Source organism: Octopus bimaculoides, chromosome 11 (assembly GCF_046866305.1).
Source record: "Octopus bimaculoides isolate indiv1 chromosome 11, ASM4686630v1, whole genome shotgun sequence".
NCBI lineage: Eukaryota > Metazoa > Mollusca > Cephalopoda > Octopoda > Octopodidae > Octopus > Octopus bimaculoides.
Genome location: NC_142938.1, coordinates 41,401,250 through 41,426,714, shown reverse-complemented (window position 1 = coordinate 41,426,714; position 25,465 = coordinate 41,401,250). Strand labels below are relative to the sequence as shown.

The 25,465-nt window shown below is 33.9% G+C and overlaps 1 protein-coding gene across 4 annotated transcripts in view; it reads right to left on the bottom strand.

Annotated features, from left to right (window-relative positions):
• LOC106869438 (serine/threonine-protein phosphatase 4 regulatory subunit 3) overlaps positions 1-24,195 on the bottom strand; it is a 40,592-nt gene extending 16,397 nt beyond the window's left edge. For 2 of the 4 annotated variants that reach the window (XM_089359860.1, XM_089359861.1), the window contains exons 1-10: positions 23,303-23,967; positions 20,154-20,303; positions 19,219-19,263; positions 16,582-16,698; positions 16,203-16,257; positions 13,485-13,553; positions 9,668-9,744; positions 6,671-6,773; positions 5,965-6,123; positions 5,454-5,623 (exon numbers count right to left, since the gene is read on the bottom strand). In XM_089359860.1, coding sequence (XP_089215986.1) covers positions 5,454-5,623; positions 5,965-6,123; positions 6,671-6,773; positions 9,668-9,744; positions 13,485-13,553; positions 16,203-16,257; positions 16,582-16,698; positions 19,219-19,263; positions 20,154-20,303; positions 23,303-23,935 — 1,578 coding nt within the window. In that variant the 5' untranslated portion in view covers positions 23,936-23,967. Of the gene's footprint in view, positions 1-5,453; positions 5,624-5,964; positions 6,124-6,670; positions 6,774-9,667; positions 9,745-13,484; positions 13,554-16,202; positions 16,258-16,581; positions 16,699-19,218; positions 19,264-20,153; positions 20,304-23,302 lie in introns of all 4 variants that reach the window. The other 2 variants (XM_089359862.1, XM_089359864.1) reach the window with 1 other exon arrangement.
• Positions 24,196-25,465: the final 1,270 nt, after the last annotated feature.

Below are 25,465 nucleotides of genomic sequence, written 5' to 3'. Positions count from 1 at the left end.
TGTATTTCTTTCTTCCTTTGTCTGTCCCTTGAAAGGAGATGGCGTTCGATTTATCTCCCTTGGTTACTATACACTAATTAGAGCATTACCTGTCATACTAGATATTGTTGAGAACATGCTATTGGTTCAGTATGTAATAACACAAAGTTACATAATGCTACATCTGTAATTGATAGGTAAAATATTAATTTTATCCAAATGGTCACTTCTCTCAGCTGAGAGGTCCTTATCTTGTAAGATACTTGGTGACTCTGCAGGTGATGGTGCTATGTGCTGGCACCACGTAAAAAGTGCATGTAAAATGCACTTGTGCAGGCACTACATAAGTACCTAGTACACTCTGTTAAGTGTTGGCAGTAAGAAGGACATCCAGCTGCAAACACCAAGCCAAAACAGACAATCTATATTCATTCCATATCACTTTCATTGACCATGAAATTTGAAAAAAAATTAAATTCTAAATACTATACCTATGTAACACCACACCCTACTGGAATTTTATATGAGCCAACAAAAAAGTAACTATGTAGTAGAAATAGACACCATCACAAAACCATACCCTATTTGTGTGTGCATATGTGTGGCCCAACAAGTTTGTCATCTATTTGATAACACAGCCTGCTAGAAATAAAAACCAGATTACACTCTGTCTTGTGTATGTAAAACCAACAAAAAGACTACATATCCCAAATTGGTAGAAATAGTAACCAACTCTCCCTCTCAAATCAAACCCTATTATCTATGTTATATATATATATGCATGAGCCAATTTGGAAGAGTACTACATTGCAGCTAAGCCAGATGAAAGTAAATAACAGCCAAACATCTCTGAAGTTACACCCTACTATCCTACCCATCCTGTTTTGCTTTTTGTTTTTTGTCATATATTATATAGCATATCATCACCATCGTTTTAAAATCCATTTTCCATGCTTGCATAGATCTCACAATGACCTTTTTGTGTGAACAGTTTGTGACAGACCACGCTTTTTGCTAGGCTCAAATCTCATTTGCAAACCCATGGAAAACAACTCTCCAACTATTCTGCCTGTATGTCTGTGCACACCTTTCAATGCCATGTTTGCCATAAGGTCTGCAAATCTAACGGAGGCCTCAAAAGACATTTTAAGATCCACAAAGATCAGAGCTTAACTGTAGCTCTTGGTGGTCCAAATCAGATATGCAATCTATGTGGGTGTCTTTTCGAAACATTGTCTGGTTTAAAAAGCCACATCAGACGCCATGGTGGTTCTAAGGTGTAGGTACAGAAGGTGGTCAGACTCTGCATAACAAGTAGACAACAACCACCATACATATATATGTTGAACCATTAATCCCTACATGTTTTTCTCTCTCAATCCTTCCTGTTGAAGAGCATAAGCTCAAAACATCAAAGACTTTTCCATTCTTCCCGAATGTGAAACTAATACACCTGCTTGTTGTTTCTTCACCTGACTGTCTTTTGTTTTGAACTATATATATATATATATATATATATATACAAATAATATATGAGTATATGCATATATATGTACATGTATGTACATACCTTCATCTACATGTATATATAGATGCATATCTGGGTACATGATGTTGCAAAAAAACATGGACAAAATGATAAACAAGGTACAAAAAACACACAGGCCACATAGAGAACATATCTTTCATCAGCTGCCACCATTATAACACTGGCGTTTTGAAGAGTTAGGGCAGGACGCATCGTTAAAATGGCTCTTCCCACAGACACAAATTAAATTTGTTCCATGGAGGATAGTGGCAGACAGAAAATGAAACGGTAAAATAAACAAACAAAAAAGGCTATACAGCCAGACGTGGAAAAGTATGTGTATATTGAACGCTGTGAAGCACCACACACATATGAACCAAAGAAGTATATTCTTGTGTGACAGCTAACCATAAATCACGATTAAGAAGTTTATTTCTTTAGCACGTGATTTTAGGTCCAGTGCAACTGTACAGCATGTTTGGCAAGTGTCTGATGCTCCAGGCCAGCCAATGTCTTGCATGAGTGAATCTGATAAACAGAAACTGTACAAAGCTTGTCACGTGTGTTTGATTGTGCCTGAGTGACATGTGTACATTCTGTACTTCTCAGGTAAACAGATAATTACCATTTCCTACTTACAAATCAATCTCTAGCTCTGAGCTTTCACAGATGTGTGGAACGTAAAAAGAAAAAAAATTAACTTGAAAACTAAAAGTGCTGCTATATGTATTCACCAAAGCTCTTCCAGCATGGCAAAATAGATGAGACATAATCAAATTTAAAAATCTATGCATATGTGTGCACAAGCACATGTGCCTCAAAGTATGCCTATTCCACAAACGAAGGCAGATTTTCTAAGGCCTGATGCCCTTCCTTCTGCAATACCTCACCTGTTTCCAAGCAAGGTAATAATTCCCTACTCTACTGAACAGCAAACAGCCTGGACAAAGCTATGAGCCTATCTGTTTACAAAGATCATGGAACATGTGAAGACATGTAAAGAAACCCAGATGTGCTTTCACAGTTAACTGCAAGCATGCAGCACCTCCTGTATTAATAACAAGACTATCGTTTATTTACTCTGTGAGTGTGTGTGTGTGTGTGTGTGTGTTTGTCCTCCACCACCATGACAACTGGTGTTGGCTTGTATACATCCCTGAAACACAGCACTTCAAAAGAGATCAATAGAATAAGTACTAGGCTTAAGACAAAAAAGTTGATTTGTTTGACTAAGACCCTTCAAAGCAGTAGCCAAGCATGACCAAAGTCTTATGAGTGAGATGAGTATATGAAATGAAAAATGTCAGCAAACATATAAAGACAAGGGGAAACACCAACTCACACAAAAGCATGCATAGTTGTATGGTTCAGAAATTTGCCCCTCAACCATGTAGTTTTGGGTTCAATCCCACTGTCTGACACCTTGGGCAAGTGTCTTCCAGGTCAAGCAAGGCCTTGTGAGTGGATTTGGTCGCTGGAAACTGAAAGAAGCCAGTTGTGTATGTATATATGTTTATAACCATCACATGATGGTTATATAAACAAGCATCATCACCATACAAAGTGTGTCCAAAACCAATCTTCTGTGAAAATATGTCTGGTCATGGGGAAATATTACCTTACTTGGTAACATGTGATGGTTGGCAACAGGAAGGGCACCCAGTGATAGAAAACCTGCTTCAACAAATTTCATCCTACCCATGCAAGCATGGAGAAGTGGACATTAGAAAGATTTTATAAACAGACACAACTAGCCTCAGTTTGTGTCAGCTCGTTATATACATGTGTGAGTTTCACACACGCACACACACACACATATACATATATATATATAAATTTGTCCCTTAGAAAGGGACAAATTTAGAAATAGAAACCCTGATATATAAGACAACAAATGATTGCAGTTGGAAAGCCTTTCATCATGGCTACCCATGGTGCTAAAAGAACCAAAAAAATTTTCAGTAAACCAGGAACTCTCTCCATAATTTTCAACACCCCACCATTCATTAGTTCCCACTATCTCCATGCAGAAATGTACACAAAACAATCTTAACACGCAAAAGTTCATGCCACAATTACAATACTGTCTTTAAGATAGCATGTTAAAAGTTTGTGTGCATGTGTATAAAATAGAATTATATTATATATACTAGCATAGTACTCATCAAAAACAATGGGTGTTTATTGCAGTCTCCTTTCCAGTACTCTTAATCATTCTACTTCAGGCTTTGATTCAATTTCCTAAGATTCATTTTGTCTTCTTTCAGTTATTCCTTTTACCTTGAGCCTTGCTTCTGTTTTCTCCTTATGTTTGTCGCTTTCCAAAACTTCTACCCAATTCACATCAAGCACTGACTTCTGATGACACTCATCATCTTTGGTGTGCAGTTGGGAAGTCAAGTGAGAATTTCTTCGTCTGTTTGACTTGCAATCACCTGTTGTATATTTGAAAAGTTGTCTCTCACTTCTCTACTCTTACACTATCACTCTCTCACACTCCTTCACTTTTCTCACTGACTCACTCACAGACATCATTATTACTTCATGTCCTCTATGTCAATATATAGGATGCAAGAATAGCCAGGTGAATAAAAAGTTTGCTTTAACATCATGAAGTCCAAGGTTCAATAAAACTGAGTGGCATATTGATTGAGTGTCTTTTACCAGCCTCAGGTTGACCCAAGCATTCTGAATGAAATGTGGTAGACAGAAACTGTGTGGAAGCCCATCAGATGGATTGCACCTAAAGTTCAAAGGGCCAGCCTTGTTACATACTGTGTCAAAATGATTCAGCTTGAGAATCAGGAGACAATGATTTTGGAATACTCAGCTACTTCACATTAACTGATGTAGGTGACTCAGTTAATTGTCAAAATCAATGGAGGATCCACCATCATACGCACACACACACAAAACCACATATATATATATATATATATAGTAATATTAATAATATTAATGATCCTTAGATGGAATTTATAAATATTTAATGCATAGCTATGCGCATTTCCACAAATTACATGTCTCTTAAGATCACAGTAGTCTGTAGTATTTGTGAGCATCGGGTAGATCATAACTCAACCAACCTTCACACTTGGCAAAAGAGATAAACATCTCTCTAGTAAACATCCATTAATGTTATATTGCCTGAAGAAATGAATCCACAAAGATGATCTAACTGATGCCCACAGATACTATGGAATACGGATTGTGATCTGAAGAGACATATGATTTGTGGAAACAAGCGTAACAATGCATTAAATGTTTATAAATTCCATCCAAAGATTATTATTACTCTATTTATCTTACATTATATCAGTACAGCTCGATGCAACCCCAAAAACTGGTTCACCAGTCAGCATCATTAAACTGCGGCTAGCATAATGGAATAGGAGCTTTATTTGCATTTTCAAAACGTTTCCCATAAACAAATTAAAAAGATAAGATATATACATACACACACACACACACACACACACAATGATCTGCTTATCTCAAAACCTTCCATCAGCCTATCTCCATGTTTCTCAACATCTTTCTATCTCACAAACTTTTAAATCATACATGAATTTGTCTCTCTGTACTTCTCATCACATCACCTCTTTATTGTAGACACCTGTCTTTTTACGCTTCTCTTACCTGTGTTATCTCTTCTCTCTCCCTCCTTTCATCTCTCTCTCAACTTCATTGTTCATTTCACTTTCTGTGAAGCCCCCCACCCCCACCCCACTGAGTCACTTTATGGAGCTGTACAGCAAATAGATAAATATGTTCTGTAGTACTGCACATTGATTTCTATTTCTCCTGTTCGTACCACCTAACACAAATTGTATGTATATGCATACATACACATGTACATTATAGTCATTTTAAATGTGCACTGTCAATTACTGGAAGAACAATTTTTTTTTAAATTCCAAAAGGAAAAATAAATTACACAACCTACCATTTTCACAAACTCAAACATTTCAATCATGGCAGAGTTCAGCAGGTTATATCTGTCACCATTAGCATTAAAGGCATCTACAACAGGTTGAAATAGATTTCCCTTAGTGATGTAACGATTGTAAAATTCCTCTTTCAAGCCAATTATCTTTCTCATAAATCGCAAGGCACCTGTAAAAAAAATTGTGATTGCAATTTAATAGAAGTCAAATGTAGACATATTAATACAAGCTCCACACTACAATTACAATCTAGACTTCAAAATTAATTTTTGATAAGAATTTTAATTGCCTACACTAAAAGATTAGAAAATTGATATGATCTGCAAAGAAAATGCTGATACAACAAAATTAAAAGAAATTAAAATTTTTCTTATGTAGTTAAGATAATATACAATAAATTTTATTATCAACTATAAAGTAATTAGGAAGTGGTACCAAGTTAATACTTAATGGTGAATAAATAATACCAACTACAGATAGACTTGAACAAGAATAATTTTGATCACTTACACAAGGCTAGAAAAGCATGCTGGGACTTCAGTAAGACAAGAACCCTCCGTAGAAGGTCCTTGCTAATGATATAATTCTTGATGTGATACGTATGGTGTTCAACACAAAATGAAAGTAACTCCATTATAAGACTCAGAAGTTGAGCAGTTTGATAATCATCTGTTGAAAAAAGAAAAAAAAAAAAAAAGGAAAATAATTTACAAATATTATTTTTTTAACCAATATATTATTAAAATTGGTCGACCATGTATATTTTTATGTATTAGAGAATGCAAAACAAAACAAAGCAAAGAAGGAAGACAAAAAGAAGAAACAAGTGTGAAAATGGGAAAAGGCACAGGAGTTTGTTGCTATTGCTGCATTTTACAAAATGTTTATATTATTGCAAATATTTCAGTTAATATCTAACTGAAATCTCATTTTAACCTTACATAGATACTGAAAATATGTTTGAGGAAAACTGAACATTATTAAGAGAAGTATAAAGTAACACCATAATTCTTACGTATAAATTGATCTAAAAAGTATTGAATAAAACACTTAACTTTCTATATTCATATTTATTGTTCTATAGTAACATAATATCTAGTTAGATGTTACTTACACAAATGTAATTAAAGAACAATCCATTTTCATTAGATACAAAAATGCAAAGAATACTGGCTCATTATAAAACAGGTAGTATTAAAAAACAAAAAAAACTTACCTTTACTAGGTTTATTGTCTGTAGTGTTAGCAAATAACGGAGCAGTCAATACATGCATACTATGTTTATAGAAAAAACTAAGAAATTCAGTTTTTTCAGTTTTCTGAAAGAAACATAAAACAGTTATTATTAAAATATTATCCATTATGTTCACTTCAAGATATTAGTTTCTGTACAATCACACCTCAACTTTAAAATTTATTCAAATTGCAATAAAACATGATTTACAGTGAAATAGTGAATAAATGTGTAGATTTCCAAATGACAGCAAAACATGATTACAATAACTCGAATTTTATTCTGCATGTAAATACATTCAGCATAATTCAAATATAATATGAAACACAAATACTCCTAGTGAATACAATAAATTAATGATTATTTCAAGATTATAGTATAATTTTTAAAACAATATCTTAAGTTATCAAGAGAGAAATGAAGCAGAACAGAATGCGTTAAGTTCAAAAATCTTAGGTTCTAAAATTAACCCTATTGCTAGTGTTCCTACTATATTGATTGCTTCCTTAGTCCCCTAATGATTTATTCATAGCTGTGCTACAGCTGTTCAGGTTAAAAACATGATCTACAGCAACTGAAGAGAACCATCCATCTCTACAAATGCACAATTCATCCAAACTACAAAGGATGTCTTAGTGCACTGAACAGCTCCCCCACCTCTTTAACTGCAGCTGATCCTTTTAGTGATTTGCCAAAGTATCTCCACAGACATTACACATTCTCTTTTCTTCTCCTCTCAACCAAGGTGATTTTCTAACCAGTACTCCCACAGAAAAAACAACCAGTTTTGCTGCTCACTTAGAATCTAGCCTCAAGTTGCATGTGAGTAAATCCCTCCAAATCTATCCCCTTTCAACACCACCTTCACATGTTGTTGGCATTCCGTCGCTTACGACGTCGATGGTTCCAGTTGATCCGATCAACGGAACAGCCTGCTCGTGAAATTAACGTGCAAGTGGCTGAGCACTCCACAGACACGTGTACCCTTAATGTAGTTCTCGGGGATATTCAGCTTGACACAGTGTGACAAGGCTGGCCCTTTGAAATACAGGTACAACAGAAACTGGAAGAAAGAGTGAGAGAAAGTTGTGGTGGAAGAGTACAGCAGGGTTCGCCACCATCCCCTGCCGGAGCCTCGTGGAGCTTTAGGTGTTTTCGCTCAATAAACACTCACAACACCCAGTCTGGGAATCGAAACCGCAATCCTATGACCGCGAGTTCGCTGCCCTAACCACTGGGCCATTGCGCCTCCACACCATCACACATACATATGAAGTATAAAAGCGCCTCCAGTCAATTCAAACCAAGACCACTAGCCATGAGAATGTCTCTTCCATTGCCTTCACTGCACCCTTATTAAACTCTTGATTCTCTCTCTTTACAAGGATATATCTTAATTTGTGGAAATGCAATACAGTATCTCTAATTCCCAAGAAGTGCAACCCCTCCAACTTCTGTCACATTTACTTCTCAACTAAAAAGCAACAGAGACCACCATTAACAATAATATTCAACACCACAAATCAATCTCTCTCTCATTAATGACTACCAGTACAGTTTTCATAACGCTAGATCTATTGCAAAACTACTCCCATACATCATTCACCAATGTGCTCCTGAGCTAATGAAATTTAGGACAGTAGAGTTGTTGCCCTCAACATCGGCAAACTTTTTGACTATGTTGCATTCAAAATTGCCTGACTATGGGCTTCAGCTGCCTTTCATCCCATGGATCAGTAGTTTCCCATGAGATTGGCCTATCGTAATCTGTGCTGATGGAATTGTCTCTTTGACCCAACTTTCTACTCTGGTATGCCACAGCTTTCCTGTTATACATCAATTACTTACCAAAACATCTAACAACAAGCACTCTTACATAACCACTCTTCATTCTTTTTAATCTAATACACCCAAAACATCTGAATGCATAATCTGCACTGATTACATGAAAACAGGTCACAGCAACATCCTACAATGACTTCCTGTCAATCTTGTTTTCACTCAATAATAAAAATTCTTTTTGAAATAATTGATACTCCAGACTCTACATTAACTACTCTGCTCGGTCATTCCTTTCTAAAATATCAGCCCTCTGGAATTTCCTCCTTGTAAATGTCTGCATCTGCAATCATCAGCTTGAGTATCAATCTTATCAATATTGGAGGAATTGAGAAGAAGCAGTGCCATAGCTTCACATACTATAGGCACCATCTCTTCCTTCTGATCTACACCACATCCTTTAATATCTGAAACAGCAAACTTAGTTATATCTTAAAATGTGTTGATTCCAACAGTGGCAACCCACCCAACCCATGCCAGCATGGAAGGTGGCACATTTACACTTACACACACACAAATTGCAGCAGAGCATTATTGTTTACCTCCTTTTTAAAAATTCTTAAATATTATTTCTTTGTATTTTTAGCTCTAATGCACATTTTAATTTTGAGAGAAAAAATATCTAATTTGTTTTGAATACTGATTTAATTTATTCTCACTCTTCTTTTTCTTTTTATAACTGCTTAAAAGGAAAATATATATAGCCTTTTCATGAAGGTGCAACTTATGTCTTCCACATAGCAACAAAGAACTGGAATGTCTAAAGCACAAAATTACAAATGTTAATATTTCTTTTCTTTATTTTCCCCCTTTTTCAAGTTTATTGTCTGGAACTTTAAAACAATAAAACATTTTATCCTTCATAACAGGAGTAACATAGAAAGTTCCACTTTTCTTCTTGTGGTAGAGCAGTGAATACTATAATTATCTTTTCCATATGTCTAATTGGTGTATATCACATTATTGCTACCTATCCTACTCTGAAGAACACCATAATTTTCATACTGGAAAATAAAAACTGATCAGATGATTGAAAAGACTATTGTCAGAGCATTCAAAATAAATAGGATTCCAAAACTTTTCTTCAATCAAGGCAATGAAAAGAATGATTAACAAAAGAAATATTTAATAGAAACATACATTGGCTGTGGCAAGCATATTCTCGGGATCAATCAATAATCTTATGATAGCCATCAACTGCATTGCGCCACCCAATTCTAAAAAAGAAAATTTATTTTCAATACAAAAAAAAGACCATTTAACAAGCTTTTTGTGTCAACAACAGCTTTTAAAATTAAGAAAAAAAAATTAAAATCATAAAACCTGTAATAACTCTTATAGAACTTCTACATTTTTAATATACTTCATTATAATTCAGAGAGATTGAGCAGTAAAATATTACTCTAAAATGCTCACATAACCTTTTAGCAAGATCAGTCAAATGTGATGCATATTTATTCACATTGCTTTGAATTAATCATGCATTATCTCATAGTTTTAAAATTTTGATGATGTGACTGATTATTTTTACAATGACATTGTGGGGTAAGTGTGAGAGGCTGGATCTGCTTAGTTTGAACATAAAACAAGTAAAATATTTGGGCTGGATATGGCCAATTTAAATGCTAAAGCTTTAATATTAAAATATTAATACAAAACATCTAAGCAAGATTCAAAATGAAGGCGGCGAGCTGGCAGAAGTGTTAATACGCCGGGCGAAATGCTTAGCAGTATTTTGTCTACCATTAATGTTCTCAGTTCAAATTCCGCCAAGGTCGACTTTGCCTTTCATCCTTTCGGGGTTGATAAATTAAGTACCAGTTATGCACTGGGGTCGATGTAATCGACTTAATCCCTTTGTTTATCTTCGTTTGTCCCCTTGTGGGCAATAAAAAAAAAAAAAGATTCAAAATGTTCTGCCCATTCAAAATGTTTAGAAATCAAACAAAAATTCTGAAAATTACAGTTGAAAGAGTAATAATTATCAATAATAAATCTCTAAGCTAGATGTAAACAGTAGCAGCATGACATCATGAAGTATATTTGCCACCTAAATGTGGTTGACCCATATGGGACGATGCTACTGTTGTTTATAGCCCCAGGAAGACATCTCCAGTTGGCTAACGACACACTGTCTGTGTCCAAACAGTATTGGCAAAGGGAAATCATCGTTCCCATCTCTAGCCTTATGTGACACACACGGACCGGGTTTCTGGGTAGTAACCCGTCATCAGCGTGTGACAATCACCAGCTAAGGATGAGAACTGATTCCAAACGCAAAATACTATATGCTTTTTCCAGTGACAAACTTCGCTAATCTCGAAAAAGGAGAAACAAGAAATAATAAATCTCTGAGTGAGTTGTAAACAGTAGCAGCACAACATCATGAAGTATATTTGCCACCTAAATGTGGCTGACCCATATGGGACGATGCTACAGTTGTTTATAGCCCCAGGAAGACATCTCCTCCAGCTGGCTAACAACAACACACTGTCTGTGTCCGATCAGTATTTGCGAAAGGAAATCATCGTTCCATCATCTTCCTGGAGTTATAAACAACAGTAACATCGTCCCATATGGGCCAGTCACATTTAGGTGGCAAATATAATTCACAAAGTAATAATTATATTATAGAAATAATAAAAAGAAATGCAATATGATAACAGAATGTAAAAAGTGAGAGAAGACTACCTCCAAAATTTATATAACTGTTTCTCCCTAACAAAATTTATTCGTAAACAACTCCAATGGTATATTTAATGTGTGAGGTGGAGGGTTGACATTCAGAGGTTTCAATGAACAATTCATGAAATAATTTCAAAATTTGTAAATTTCATACTATTCATGTTGCAATAGAAGAAAAAAGAAAAAGAACAAGAGTCTCTTTCTCATTATCACAGAAAATAGTCAAGGAGGAAGATTGCAGTTCACAGATTTTAGTGACTTTTTTTAGATTACTGAATCAGCATAGATGGGATTGTTATATGCTAGTGAGAAAAAAAGAAGACAAGAAGTAGAAAAATAATTCTAATAGGTCTAGTAAAGCAAGCTGAAAGAGTGGTGAGATGGGGACCACTAACAAACTGCAATTTCAATGATAAATCAAGTGAGTGGAGCCCATTAATAAACAACTTTGCCAGAAGTGTAACATGCATGTATGTATGTATATGTGTATTCGTGTGTATGTGTGCACATACACACACAATCATAAAATTTTGTTAACAAGAGCAGAATATGAAATGACATTTCTGATGATTCTAACCTTGATTCCATATTGCAGATTTTATAATCCAATGCAGGAAAAGTCAAGATACTTTTATAAGTAATTACATACAATAATTTCTTTGTAGTCATATCTACATCTCACCTATCTAAGGTACGACATAAAGTTACCTAGCACGTATTGAAGTTGATTCTGCAGTCCATTTGTTGCATTATGCCAATATGAAATCCTTGTGGACAATAATAGCTGAGCATATTTGTCTCATGATAGAGAAATTGGAAGGATTATTCTTTAGATACTTAGTAATTTAATGTCTATGGTGATCATACTTAGTGAAGTATTTAAAAAAGAGAATTGAATTTGTGTGAGAAAAATGTCTAAGGTGACATTTAATGTGTATGGACAATAAAATAACTGATTACTGACACTACTTTGAAATTTGTCAGAACTGAGACTAAAGAAAGGTTGGGAGAAACTTCCATGGCAAAAGAACTAGAAAACTTGGTCATAATTGGAACAGGGTGAAACATTACGAGCATTTACCCAACTGGATTGACTAAGTAAGTGTGGTAGTAATAGCAGAACAAACTTAGTCAAGTTTTGTTGGTTTATGAGATTTGGTAGTGTGGGACTAACAAAAATTTACATAACTGCATGCATCAAAACAATTAGATTTTTTTAACCCTTTAGCATTTAAACAGCCCAAATATTTAATTTTGTTTTTTGTTCAGACAAACTAGATCTGGCCTCTCACACCTACCTTATGATGTCATTATAAAAACAATCAGATCATCAGTCTCAAAGCTTCAAGATAATGCATGATTAATTTAAAACAATGTGAATAAATAAGTATTACATTTGACAGGATAATCTGAATGCTAAAGGGTTAAAGCTGCATGCCAATAAATTTCAAATCGGACTTATTTTCTGCAATTATATCATGTCAAACAGTGTAATAATGTTATCAGCAGGTGTATCAGCTTATTGATTATAAATCAGTAGTCCAACACATTCTATTTTCAAGTCATATATTAAAGACTTCTGATATAAAGTATTGCTAGAGTAAAAAGTAACAATTTAAATCAAATTTTATTCAGGTTTCAATAATGTATCAAAGTATGTGAAATAGATTATCAATTTCTAAAGCTAAAGTACACTTTCCATCAAATCCAAGTTCAAATAAATAATGTGAGATCACATTTTAATTACATTTCATGTAACTTATTCTAAAGTTCTCAAACATATTTTTAAAAGTATTATTCGTTAACTAATTTCAATAAATTTTCTTGTTATTTAATAGAATTTTCATTATTTTAATACAATTTATATCATTTTTACAGGTTGTTGAAATTAAACATTTTATTTCACAAGTAATCATTAAATATGAAAGTATTAAATCAGCAGCCCAGTATTGGTTAAAATTAAAATAAAATAAAAATAAAAACTAAGATAAATAAATTAGTCATTGTAAACAACTGCATGCACTAAGGAAATACACTGAATTTTTTTCTATTACTGTCTAAATTAACAAAATAATCAACTACTTAAATAACCTCAGCATATAATAAAATATACAATTTTGAGTAATTCTAAACAGCCATCACTGAAAGAAGACTTTACTGAGATCTGTTAAGAACCCGCTAAAAGTACAAAAGGAATCTATATGGAAACATCAAGAAATCTACCAAAATAAAGTAAGAAAATCATATACATTGAAAAGATCGATCATCTTACCCCATCTACTGACCAACAAATGATTTAACGGCTGGCGTGAACTCTTGAGACATCTCTTTCTTTTCAATTCTATGAGCGAATGAACAGAGGAAATATCTCAATCTTGGACAAATAAAAATTAACCAACAAGAGGAAAGAAAGAAAAGAAAAAACATTAAACACATAAACTAGCCTACATTAACCATGGATAGAAAAGCAAACACCAACACTAAAGGCTGTCTTCTTCTTCTTTTATAAAACCTACTCAAAATTAAACCAAATCAGCTACAAGAGAGGTAAGAACAGTAGAATAACAAATCAGAAATATATAATTTCATATCTTTAAATCAAAACTTTCTTTTTTTTTTTATAAACCAAGACATTCTCAGAAGACAAATATTGTTCAATACCAATGATCTAAAACAGATTCACTAACATTCTAAGTAAAACAAAATATAAAGTGAAAAGAAACCAGCTACTTTCAGATTTATTGCCAATCAAAAAGACAGCAGTTTAATAAATAGAAAATTTCAGTTAACAAACTTTATTTGTGTGTGTGTGTGAAGGAGAGATAGAGAGAGAGAGAGATTAGAAAATTTATATTAAAACCTTATGTACACAATGATTTTATTTCTTGTAATCATATGAATTCGCTGAAATATCCAAAAGAGGTAAATTTGGCGATTTAAAGTCTAATTAGAAATGTTACCTTACCAATAATTCCAGTTTATAAACGCAAATAATAAATTTTCAATAAACTACTGTATTAATAAAATTTCAACTAGAATTTATGTTAATCACTTTACTCCATATAAATTTAATCTAAGGCATAAACAAATACTGAAATCTAAAAGTAAATAATAACCAAAGAAGTTGGTTAAAATCTTAAACTAAAAAAAGAACACATAAAAGTGTTCGAATTATTTCAAAATTGGATAAATTTTCTTTGAGAAAAGTTTTCAACAAATTTCTCACACATAGTTCAAATAGAAAAGAGAAGTGACACTTTGTTGTCTACAATTTTCTTTTTAATTTCTATCTTTTTTGTCTTATTTAACCCTTTAGTGTTTGCATTATTCTGCCAAAATTAATGCTTTTTTATCCACATTGTTTTGAACTAATCATGCATTATCTTGTAGCTATGAGATCTTGATGAGGTAGCTGTTAATTTTTAAAACAATATTGTAGGGTTGGTGTGAGAGGCCAGATCTGGCCAGTTTGAACATAAAACAGGCAGAATACTTTTGGCCGGATATGGCCGGTTTAAATGCTAAAGGGTTAAGCTTAAATCTTCTGATAGAGATGCCTAAGAAAAGATCAACTATGACCATTATTTTTGTTTTTTATCTTTTAATTAAGAGATAGTAACAATTTTATTAAAACTATACAAAACACATGGATTTTCATGACGAAAGTATTCTGCTTTGAGAAAATAGATGTTCTCAAAACATCAAAAACTGTAATGGCAGTACAAAAGATGCAACAAGCTCTGGAAGGCCAACAGAGCAGGATCGTTTCTTGGTTGTTGTTAGAAAACTGACCCAGTAGCTCAATTCATCTTAACCATCATTCATCCATTTGCAAGATCTTGTTAAAATGGTTAAGTGAATGCTACATGTTTTGTAAGTTGATTTGAATGTGTAAAACTTGTAAGTTGACTCTTGATTTTGTTCTTTTAATTATAAAATATTGATACACTTCTAAAATATTGAGCACTACAAAGAATTTGTACAAGAAAATCATTAACATACAGCAAAGGTTTTGCTGTAAGGTTTTGCTATGTGTTAAGTAGAAGTTAATTTAAAATATTTATTTCTTTATTGCCCACAAGGGGCTAAACATAGAGGGGACAAACAAGGACAGGCAAAGGGATTAAGTCAATCACATCGACCCCCCCCCCCCCATGTGTAACTGGCACTTATTTAATCAACCCAGAAAGGATGAAAGGCAAAGTCGACCTCGGCGGAATTTGAACTCAGAATGTAGCAGCAGACGAAATACCGCTAAGCATTTCGCCCGGTGTACTAACGATTCTGCCAGCTCGCCTAGCCATACAATAACAAAGGAAGCTTACTATCAATAACTAAACACTACTTCTAGCTTCAAAAAAAGAGTAAGATGAAAAAAACTCCTTGCTTATTAGGAAAGGCATTGTGTTCCACAAGGGCAAGCCTTCATAACATTAGGATCACAAATAGGAACAATACAAATACTTCCTTGAAGAAAAGTTCCATTTTTACCATGTTCTGTTAATTCAGAGCATCTATTTAGGAGTTAGAAATATAATCTAAGCAATTAATATCCTGCTTCTTTAACTGACAAAACCACTTTCACAATTTTTGCCTAGAAACTGTATGAAATTATAATCCTCATATTAAAAATATTTTTTGAATTTTTAGTAGAGAACCATGAAAATAAAAATATTTCTCAGATTGTCATTTTAAATCATGATGTGAAACCACCAGTATTGGAACAACACACAAAAATATATTACAATAACTAAACTGTAGCATGCAACATACATACACATAAAACTTCTACACTGTACTAATAAAATATGCTAAAACGTATACACATGCAGAAAAATTTACTGACTAAGCAAAAATTAAAATATGGATTTATTCGGGGGGGCAGGGGTGTGGGAAGGGCAACAAACTGAACATCAGAGGCAATACAAGTCATTAAGAAAGTTTAATAACTAAAGCAATAAATATAAAGAATTTTATAAAGTGATCTTACCTGGATCCGTATCATTGATCATCTGTTCGATGACCAAGTTGATTAGTAAGTCTTCCTGAAAAAGTAAAATTGCCATATAAACATTCTCATTTTCTAAACACAATATCACAGGCAAATATTCTACTTTGTTTCATTAAAATATCTATCAATATTTCTTAAACATGAGCATTATGAATCAGTAATATAAGTGCATATTATGAACAAATTATTTTACTATAGCATGAAAGCTTTTGTTACCTAAAAAACAAAAACAAAAAAAAAAACCAAAATTTTTTGGTTATTTATATATCTGAAATAACGTTCTTTATAAATAAAATTGTAATAAAATCTTCACATTTATGAAACAAAGCAAGCTGAATTCACAAGGAAATTTTCTTACATCATCTTGACTTTGTCCTTCCAGAAGAATGAATTCACGAACCATGGACGGACTGAACTCCACTATATAGGAAAATATGTCAATGGCTGCTGTTTTCATCTGCTCGTCATCTAATCCCTAAAATTGAAATTACATTCTACGATAACAAAAAACTGAGTTTTCCTATTTTTATACATAATAAAGATAATTTTAGCATGTACACATTAAATACTTCATTAATAAAGCAAAGAAATTTTCTCCAAATTTGAAGAAAATCTATTTTAATGATTAAGCATTTACTAATTTCATAGAAAAAATACCAATTGTAGCACATACAATTTTATCCCTAACACTAAATACAATAAAGATTAATATTAACTATTTCTACAACAATTAACTAGTTTATAAAGACATGAAGGTAGCAAGACATCATCATTATTTAACATCCGTCTTCCATGTTGCCCCAACTCAACTGACCTGGGTCTTACTACTAACTTTAATTATACAGTACTTTCTCCTTCATAAATTTCCCAATTTTCAACATCTCTCCTCTATTCCATTTTTGCATCTAAAATAAGAAAACTGCTACTTTTTGCAGAAAGTCCACATCTTTTGAGGAGAATACATAACTCTTAAGTAATATTAGTAATTTTTATTTCTACCGTAATGTAATTTTCTTCAAATGCTTTCATGTATCAACATACAGTATTGTTTTGTTCAAAAACTGGTATTTTCATTTAGAAAATGAGGTGTATAACTGTACTACTTTTTCAGAAACATGCTGACAGAACACTTCATAATTTAGATGAAGTAAATCAATAGAAAAATAAATCTTGTGTTAGAGAATTCCACATTACAGCAAGGTTTTTAAGAATAAGAATGCAATGTTTCTGTAACAAGGGATATCTGCATTATAATAGTGTTAATAATAGTTCTTTATGTTGTATTCTGAACGCCATGTTAATATACCAAGTTATAGATTGTTGCTTAACCCTTTAGCAGTCAGATTACTCTGTTAAATGTAATGCATATTTATTCACATTGTTTTGAATCGACCATGCATTATCTTGTAGCTTCAATATTTTGATGATGTGATTGTTTATTTTTAGAATCACATTGTAGGATAGGTGTGAGTAGCTGGATCTGGCCAGTCTGAACATAAAATAAGTAGAATATTCAGGCTGGATATGATTAAACTCCAATTTCTGGGTTATTTTCAAAATTAAGACATTATAGGTAATATATATTCATTACAAATGCAACCAAAAAAGTGGAACTATACACAAGCCTAATCACCAAATGAGTTGATCACATGTTATTAATATCTATTTAGTAACAGGGTGGCAGGCTGGCAGAATTGTTAGCACACTGGGCAAAATGCTTAGTGGCATTTCGTCCATCTTTACATTCTGAGTTCAAATTCCAGTGAGGCCGACTTTGCTTTTCATCCTTTTGGGGTCAATAAAATTAGTACCAGTTGAATACTGGGGTCAATGTAATCAACTGATCCCCTCCCCCAAAATTGCTGGTCATGTGCCAAAATTTGAAATCAATATTTATTTAATCAAGTATAGATGAATGAAAGGCAGAGTTTGATTTGACAACAATTAAATATCAAACATGAAACATGAAAAGAATCCAACTCATTTTTCTTATTCTATCATCATCACAACCCTTATCAGATAAAATAAATAATACCTAAAAGCAATTATAACTCTCCAGAATTGGTTAAAGACAAATCCCAAACAATCATAGAATAATACATTTATCATCTTTTTTTTCTTCTTTTTTTTTCTGATAGGACCATTTTCATTATAAAAAAGTTTGTGAAAACACAATGGTGGAGAAACTATTTTCCTGTGAGAAAATTAGATACATTTTACCTTTATTGCATTCATTACTTTATTGCTTTCTTATGCTACAAGAAACAGCACAGACCAGCAAAAATGCACCTCATATCTTGCATTATATAATTTACTAATGATCTGGAATCTGATTTTTCTCTCTCCCTATCATAATCACTTGCCAACATTAAGTCACAAGTAAATATTATCCATTCTCATATTTTATATCAACCAATACTACTAAAGCCCAATCACTTTCTTAACTAACTTGTGCCTTAAAATTAATATTGCACATACCATGAACAAAGCTCACTATCTTGTATATTCTAAGTTATTTAGTATTCATGAATCCACAACAAATATTAATACTATTGTTGTCAACATACACAACATATCTAACTTTCTCACTGCCAACATTAAAACATATGAGATACCACATCTCATTAGCTCAACACTCCAAAGAGTGCTTTATTTTTTTCCAAGTATCCCATTTGCAGAGTTCTGAGTAGTAATATAGTACCATGATAACAGACATGAGTAAAATCTTTAATGAATTTACCACTTTCATATAGTTCATTAACTTGAAATCCATTTATCATTGCAGCAACTGACTATGGCATTATTATGCCCATCAGTTTAATTACATTTCTTATGCCGTTAGCAGGTTTAACTAATATTTATTGTCTAATCACTTTCAGCTGATTTTACTATTGTTCTAATAAAGACTATGATACCAAGGAAATAAAATTTAATTTCATTTGTTTTTAATTCAATAGAAAATAGTATAACAACTTTCAAAAAAAGTCCTACTTACCAAAATAATTTCAATAGCTGACAGAATTCCAAGATTAGATAAAGTCTGTAAGGAAGAAATATTGTATTGGAATTAATATTGAAACAACAGAGTAATAAAATATAAAAGGAAACTCTCCAATTCAAATAATCCTTTTTACACCAACTCATCTAAGACTGCTTCTAGTTCTATGATATAATCTTTTTTTCTAAGTTATCTATATTAAAACCTTCCATCAAAATTTCAAGTTTGTTTATGTTTAAAATACCAACTTAATAATGACAATTATTTTACTAAATTCATTATTTTCAAAATTAATTCAAACATAGGCAATATACTGCAACAGAAAAATAACAACAAAAGGGATAAGAAATATATCATACAAAATCCTTGTGAGGAACAAGTGAAAACATTAAAAAACATGCAACTATACTATATAGCAAATACTGTTTGGTAAAATTATGTTCATTTCGTATGCTGCATTAAAGAAACATGCTATTTTGATTGCCAGTTTTATATTGTGCATACAGCCAGGAAAGAAGAAAGAATTATTGATTTTTGAAGAAAACGTTTTAAATTGGATCCTCTTGCTTATAGGATGCCTGGAATTTTATACATGTTTTAATTGATATAAAATTAAAAAGTTCATAATAACGTTTCCAATAATTCTCAGTATTTAAACTAAACATACAAAAATGTTATAAAAATACCAAATTATCTCAAACATGAAATAATTGCTGAGTAGAAAACAAAACAGTAAATGCTAAAACAGCCTTATATATATTCATTTGGCATATACTTATATATTAAGTATACTATACAATCCCACAAACATGGGTCAATATTTTGTTTTCAATTTTACTCAGCTGTAATAAACAAAAAACTTAACCCAAAGCATTTAAAATAATAGTTATGTTTTTTTATTAATCTTTATGTTCAAATAATAAAATATTTACCTTAAAAAAGGAGTCCCTGTTTTGTGGTTGTAATGTTTGAGAAAATGTACAAAATTCTTTAAGGAAAAGAACTAATTCTCTTCTTTTTTCATCATCTGTTTCATCATCAGTAAGTTGAGTGAATAAACTATTTAAGAATTTTTCATCTTCCTGTATATCAAACCAAGAAAACACAATTCCATCAAAATGTTTCAGAGATATGAATGAATATGGTTCTCAAGAATTCTTTAGATGACAACTGTCTTTTATTAAAACACTACAATATTAAACCATGTAATACATAAGTTATTTAACCCTTTGATACCAACCAACCTGAGAGTGCCCCTAGTTCTATGATGCAAACTTCCTTTTTTAAAGTGAGCTAAATTAAAAACTTCCATCAATATACTGAACCGCAAAAGAAACACAAGACGTGTGTGACTGTGAAATATGTTCTAATTTCATTATGTCAGAAATAAATTTTGATAAATCTGATGAAGTCAATTTCTTGGATGCATTTTGACCACAGTCTATGGGTCGTTGTCATGTGTTCTGGTAGTGGGTGGATCCAGCACATCAAGATTGTATGGCATGACATGTTCAATACTGTGTATGCCCTCCCTGGGTGTTCAAAACAGCCATACACCGTTGGTACATGAAGAGCACGAGGCAGTTCACAAAAGCCATTGGCACCTGTGCCTACACCCTGAAGAAAGCTGCTTCCAGTTCCAGGAGCTGTCGGCCTTTGGACCACCTGATTCAGCCATCTCTGGATTTTGTCCCACAAGCATTCAGTTGAGTTCAAATCCGGGCCAAGAGCTGGCCACAGCATTGTCCTTCTGGAACATGTGGCTATGGTGACGTGGAAAGGCACAATGTGAGGTCTTATGATCTGGTCAACATAGCACTGCACTGTGATGCCATTCCCTCTGCTTACACTAACATTTTGGAACACACGGGGCCCAATTCTCTGATTCAGGCCTATAGCACCCCAAACCATGATGCTTTAGCCACTCCGCACATCTCTCTTCATGACACGTGTCTCTGTAGTGTTCATCCCTCCTACACCACACCCTCACTCTGCCACCCAAGATGGAAACGCAGTACCAGCTCTCTTCAGAGAAGACTATCAACTTCCATCGTTGACGCTGCCAATGTTGGTTCTGTGTAGCCTACTGTAGTTGTGCTTGACGGGGTGGTGGGGAGTGAGGCCCCCCCCCCCCCCCGTAGGACGACGGCAACGCAGGTTGTTGGCGGCCAGTCGATGTTGTACTGTGTTGTCGTTGATGGGTCGCTGTCCAGTGCCAATGGTCTCGCGAGCTGTCGCACTGGCTGGTCTGAAGCAATCACAGAGGTGTTGCAGGTGGATGAAGCAGTCCTGCCTGGGCGTGGTCACCCAGAGGCACCCTCTGCGTGCATAGTCTGCAGTGCTGTTGGTGTTGTTTTATCGCTGCCTGGGTGTGGTCACCCAAGGGTGCCATCTGCGAGCAGGGTCTGCAGTGCTGTTTTATCACTGTTGCAGGCAGCCAGTTGATGTCATACCATGTCATCACTGATGGGTTGCTGTCCAGTGCCAATGGTCTCGCAAACTGTCACACTGGCCAGTCTGAAGCGATCACAGAGGTGTTACAGGTGGATGAAGTGGTCCTGCCCGGGCATGGTCACCTGGGGGCGCCCTCTGCGAGTATGGTCTGCAGTGCTGCCGGTGTTCTTTTATCACTGTTGCAGGCAATAGATGGTGCTGACATGGATATTGTAAGCTTTCGCAACAGCCAGGGTACGCTGCCCTACTAGCAATTGACCGATAGCTTGTTCCCTCTGCGCTGCTGACAATCAGGTCACACCTAATGCGTCCAAATTATGAATGCCAGGAATGCGGTTCACGTTGATTTTTACACCCATAACCTCCATGAGATGTCTTTTGGCATCTCATTTCAAGGAAAGTTGAAAGGTTACCTGTAATTTGGATCTCAGCCATAAACCAACATGTCTTGGAATATTTATACTTATATCCCTGAAATAAATTTTCAGAATTTACCATAAGAAAATGACATTCGAAAAAATCGAGTTTCTTTTGTGGTTCAGTGTATTTCATGTTAGTTTATGTTCCAAACACCAGCTTCGTAAAACAATTATTTTACTTAATTCTTCATTATTTTCAAAATACATTGAAACTGTAATGAAAGGGTTAATGGTCATTTTCAAGGAGTATGCTTGATGTAAAAAATATAACTTTTTCAAATGCCAATGATTCTGCAATAACTGCCAGATATTCTAACAACTTACAATGCAATAATATTATTCAAATATAAAGAATCCTTGGAGCTTCAAGTTCTCACTTTTGTTGTTTTTTCATCCAGAGAGTAGTTTAATTATTTGAAGTATCAAGAATCACTAACAATAGATGTAAGCAGTTAAAACTGAATCATTATAAAGTACACATTATTTACTTTCAGATCTAAGTGAACAATTTTCAATAAGAGAACCAATAAACCAATAATTCAGCTTAATTCAACATTACTACTTGTTTACATAATGATTCAATAACTGTGTAACGAAGTGTTTTACATTCTAAATTTTCACAATGCAAACCTGTCCACTCTGAAAATGGGGAATGTTAAAAAAGACAGAAATTTGTAAATCTGAAATGTTGGTTAAAAATGAAAAATTGAGAAACAAGCTTAATTAAAATCTCCAACAACAAAATATAATTTGGGGGGGGGGGGGGGTTATATTTGACAGCAATGTTGACAAATGTTTCTATATTAAAGGTGAGATCATCTTAATGAGGTACAAAAACATTATCTAAAAGTCTGTAGAAAAGTACACATACAGATTAGCCTTCTCATGTTAAAAGAATTAAAAGACTAAACTGGTGGTTCCCAACTTGGGAGCCCATGAATTAAATTCAAAATTTCGTATATATATACATACACACATAACGATAAGTAATATCATGGAGTCCATGGGAAAACTCATTTAAATAAAAGTTCCTTGGTAGTGAAAATGTTGGGAACCACTGGGAACTATCTAAATGTTAATACCACTGACAAATGTAAAGAAAAATATTAAAAGCAGTCATATTAATTCAAAAACCATTTGATTAAGTAAGGATGAATGTAAAATAGTAAATTGAAAAGCAAAAAACTGTTTAAATTGAAAATATTTACCTGTATCATTGTAACAATTTCTACTTTATTGAAAAATATGAAGGAACTTAATGTTGACAAGATATTTTCTTCAAAAACTGAAGGTGTTGGTAATATCACATCCTGGATATACTGTACTCTGTAAGTTTGGTGGATTTTGTTCCGCAATTCTGTATTTGTGATGGGTATAACTTCTTTGAACCGCGATGTATTTTGTAAGTACTCTCTATGTCTAGCTGGCTGAGATAGAGAAGAGTCATATTCTAAAATACCAACAACATCAAATATAATGTCATCAGCAAACATGATCTCAAAAAGAGCATTTTTGTTAAGCAAAAAGATACTCTTAAAAATGTCATAAAGGTGATGTAATCCATCAATGTTATCAAGGTCCTCACACATATGAAATAAATCTATAAGTTTTTTAATGTAATTTTCAGTTTCTATTGCTACTGAGAGTTTCTCTCGCCGTATAGGCGACGGAAGCACGTTGTTAAACAGTTCTGAGATCTCCTCGAGTTTGCTTAAATCACACGGAGGCAACTCAATAGGGGGAGCTGCATCAGGCATGTCATCAAAGCGCTCATCTTCAGATTCTTCCACAACGTCTTGAGTTATATCCACTGAAGGATCTTTGCCCTGAACCTGAAACATATTAAATTTGTAAGTCAAATTTTTTTTTTTTTTTTTTTTTATATAAAAGCAGTTTAACGAAAAAAGGGCTTCATTAAAGAATAACAAAAACAAAAAAAGCTCTACTACAAAACATGTGCAAATTCTAAGTCTATGCTTAGAAAAGTAACAGCTGACCAATACTTAAATCAAACAATAACATCTTTCAAATGAATAAATCTACAAGTGAATAAACATCTAAAGATAATTTAAAAAACATTTAAGCAAACTTTCGAGTATTCGAAACAGAAAATGTTGGCATATACAGAAATTTCACAAGTTTCAAATTGCATGTGTATCACAAAATACATTCAAATACCTCTTGATAAAGTTATTTTAGTCCTCTTAACTATCTATATATACTGAACTACTGCCAGGTTGACAACAGACTTCTTCCAACAGTACAACATCCAGATAGTGCCATGGCCTGCCCTAAGTCCAGACTTGAACCTCATAGGGCACCTGTGAGATGAAATCCAAAGAAGGCTAAATGACATCTGTCCAAGACCAACAACCGTGGCACAACTGGATGAGGATAGCTGTGTGAAAAAGTGCCACACCCTAGCAGTTGAGGGAACCCGTGAAAGAGGCAGGCCCAGGAAGACCTGGGATGAGGTGGTGAAGCACGACCTCCGAACATTAGGCCTCACCGAGGTAATGACTTGTGACCGAGACCTTTGGAAATATGCTGTGTGTGAGAAGACCCGGCAAGCCAAGTGAGACCAAAATCCAAGGCCTCTGCCAGGGATGTAGCCAGCTTGTGAAGACTTGTTGAGGCAAGTGAAATCAAAATCGAACTAAATTTGTAGACTGGCACCCATGACAACGTCTCTTTCATTGAACACTAAACTCGGCTTGCAAAGAAAAGTTGGGGCAAGCGAATGCGAAATTGTGATGGCACTTGTACCAGCGGAGCACTAAGAGCATCGTCCGAGTGTGATCATTGCCAGAGCAGCTGCCTGGCTTCCGTGCCGGAGGCATGTAAATAGCACCATTTGAGCGTGATCGTTACCAACGTCACCTTCCTGGCACTTGTGCCAGTGACACGTGAAAAGACATTCGAGCGAGTTCGTAGCCAGTACTGCTGGACTGGCTCCTGTGCAGGTGGCACATAAAATACACCATTTTGAGCATGGCCGTTGCCAGTACCTCCTGACTGGCATCCAGCTGTAGAAACTCTGCCAAATCAGATTGGAGCCTGGTGTAGCCATCTGGTTCACCAGTCCTCAGTCAAATCACCCAACCCATGCTAGCATGGAAAGCGGATGTTAAACGACAATGATTTATATATATACACACATATATATATATATATATATACACACATATATATATATATATATATATATATATATATATATATATATATACACACATATATATATATCTATATATATATATATATATACACACATATATATATATCTATATACACATATATATATATATATACATATATATATATATATACATATATATATATATATATACACATATATATATATATATACA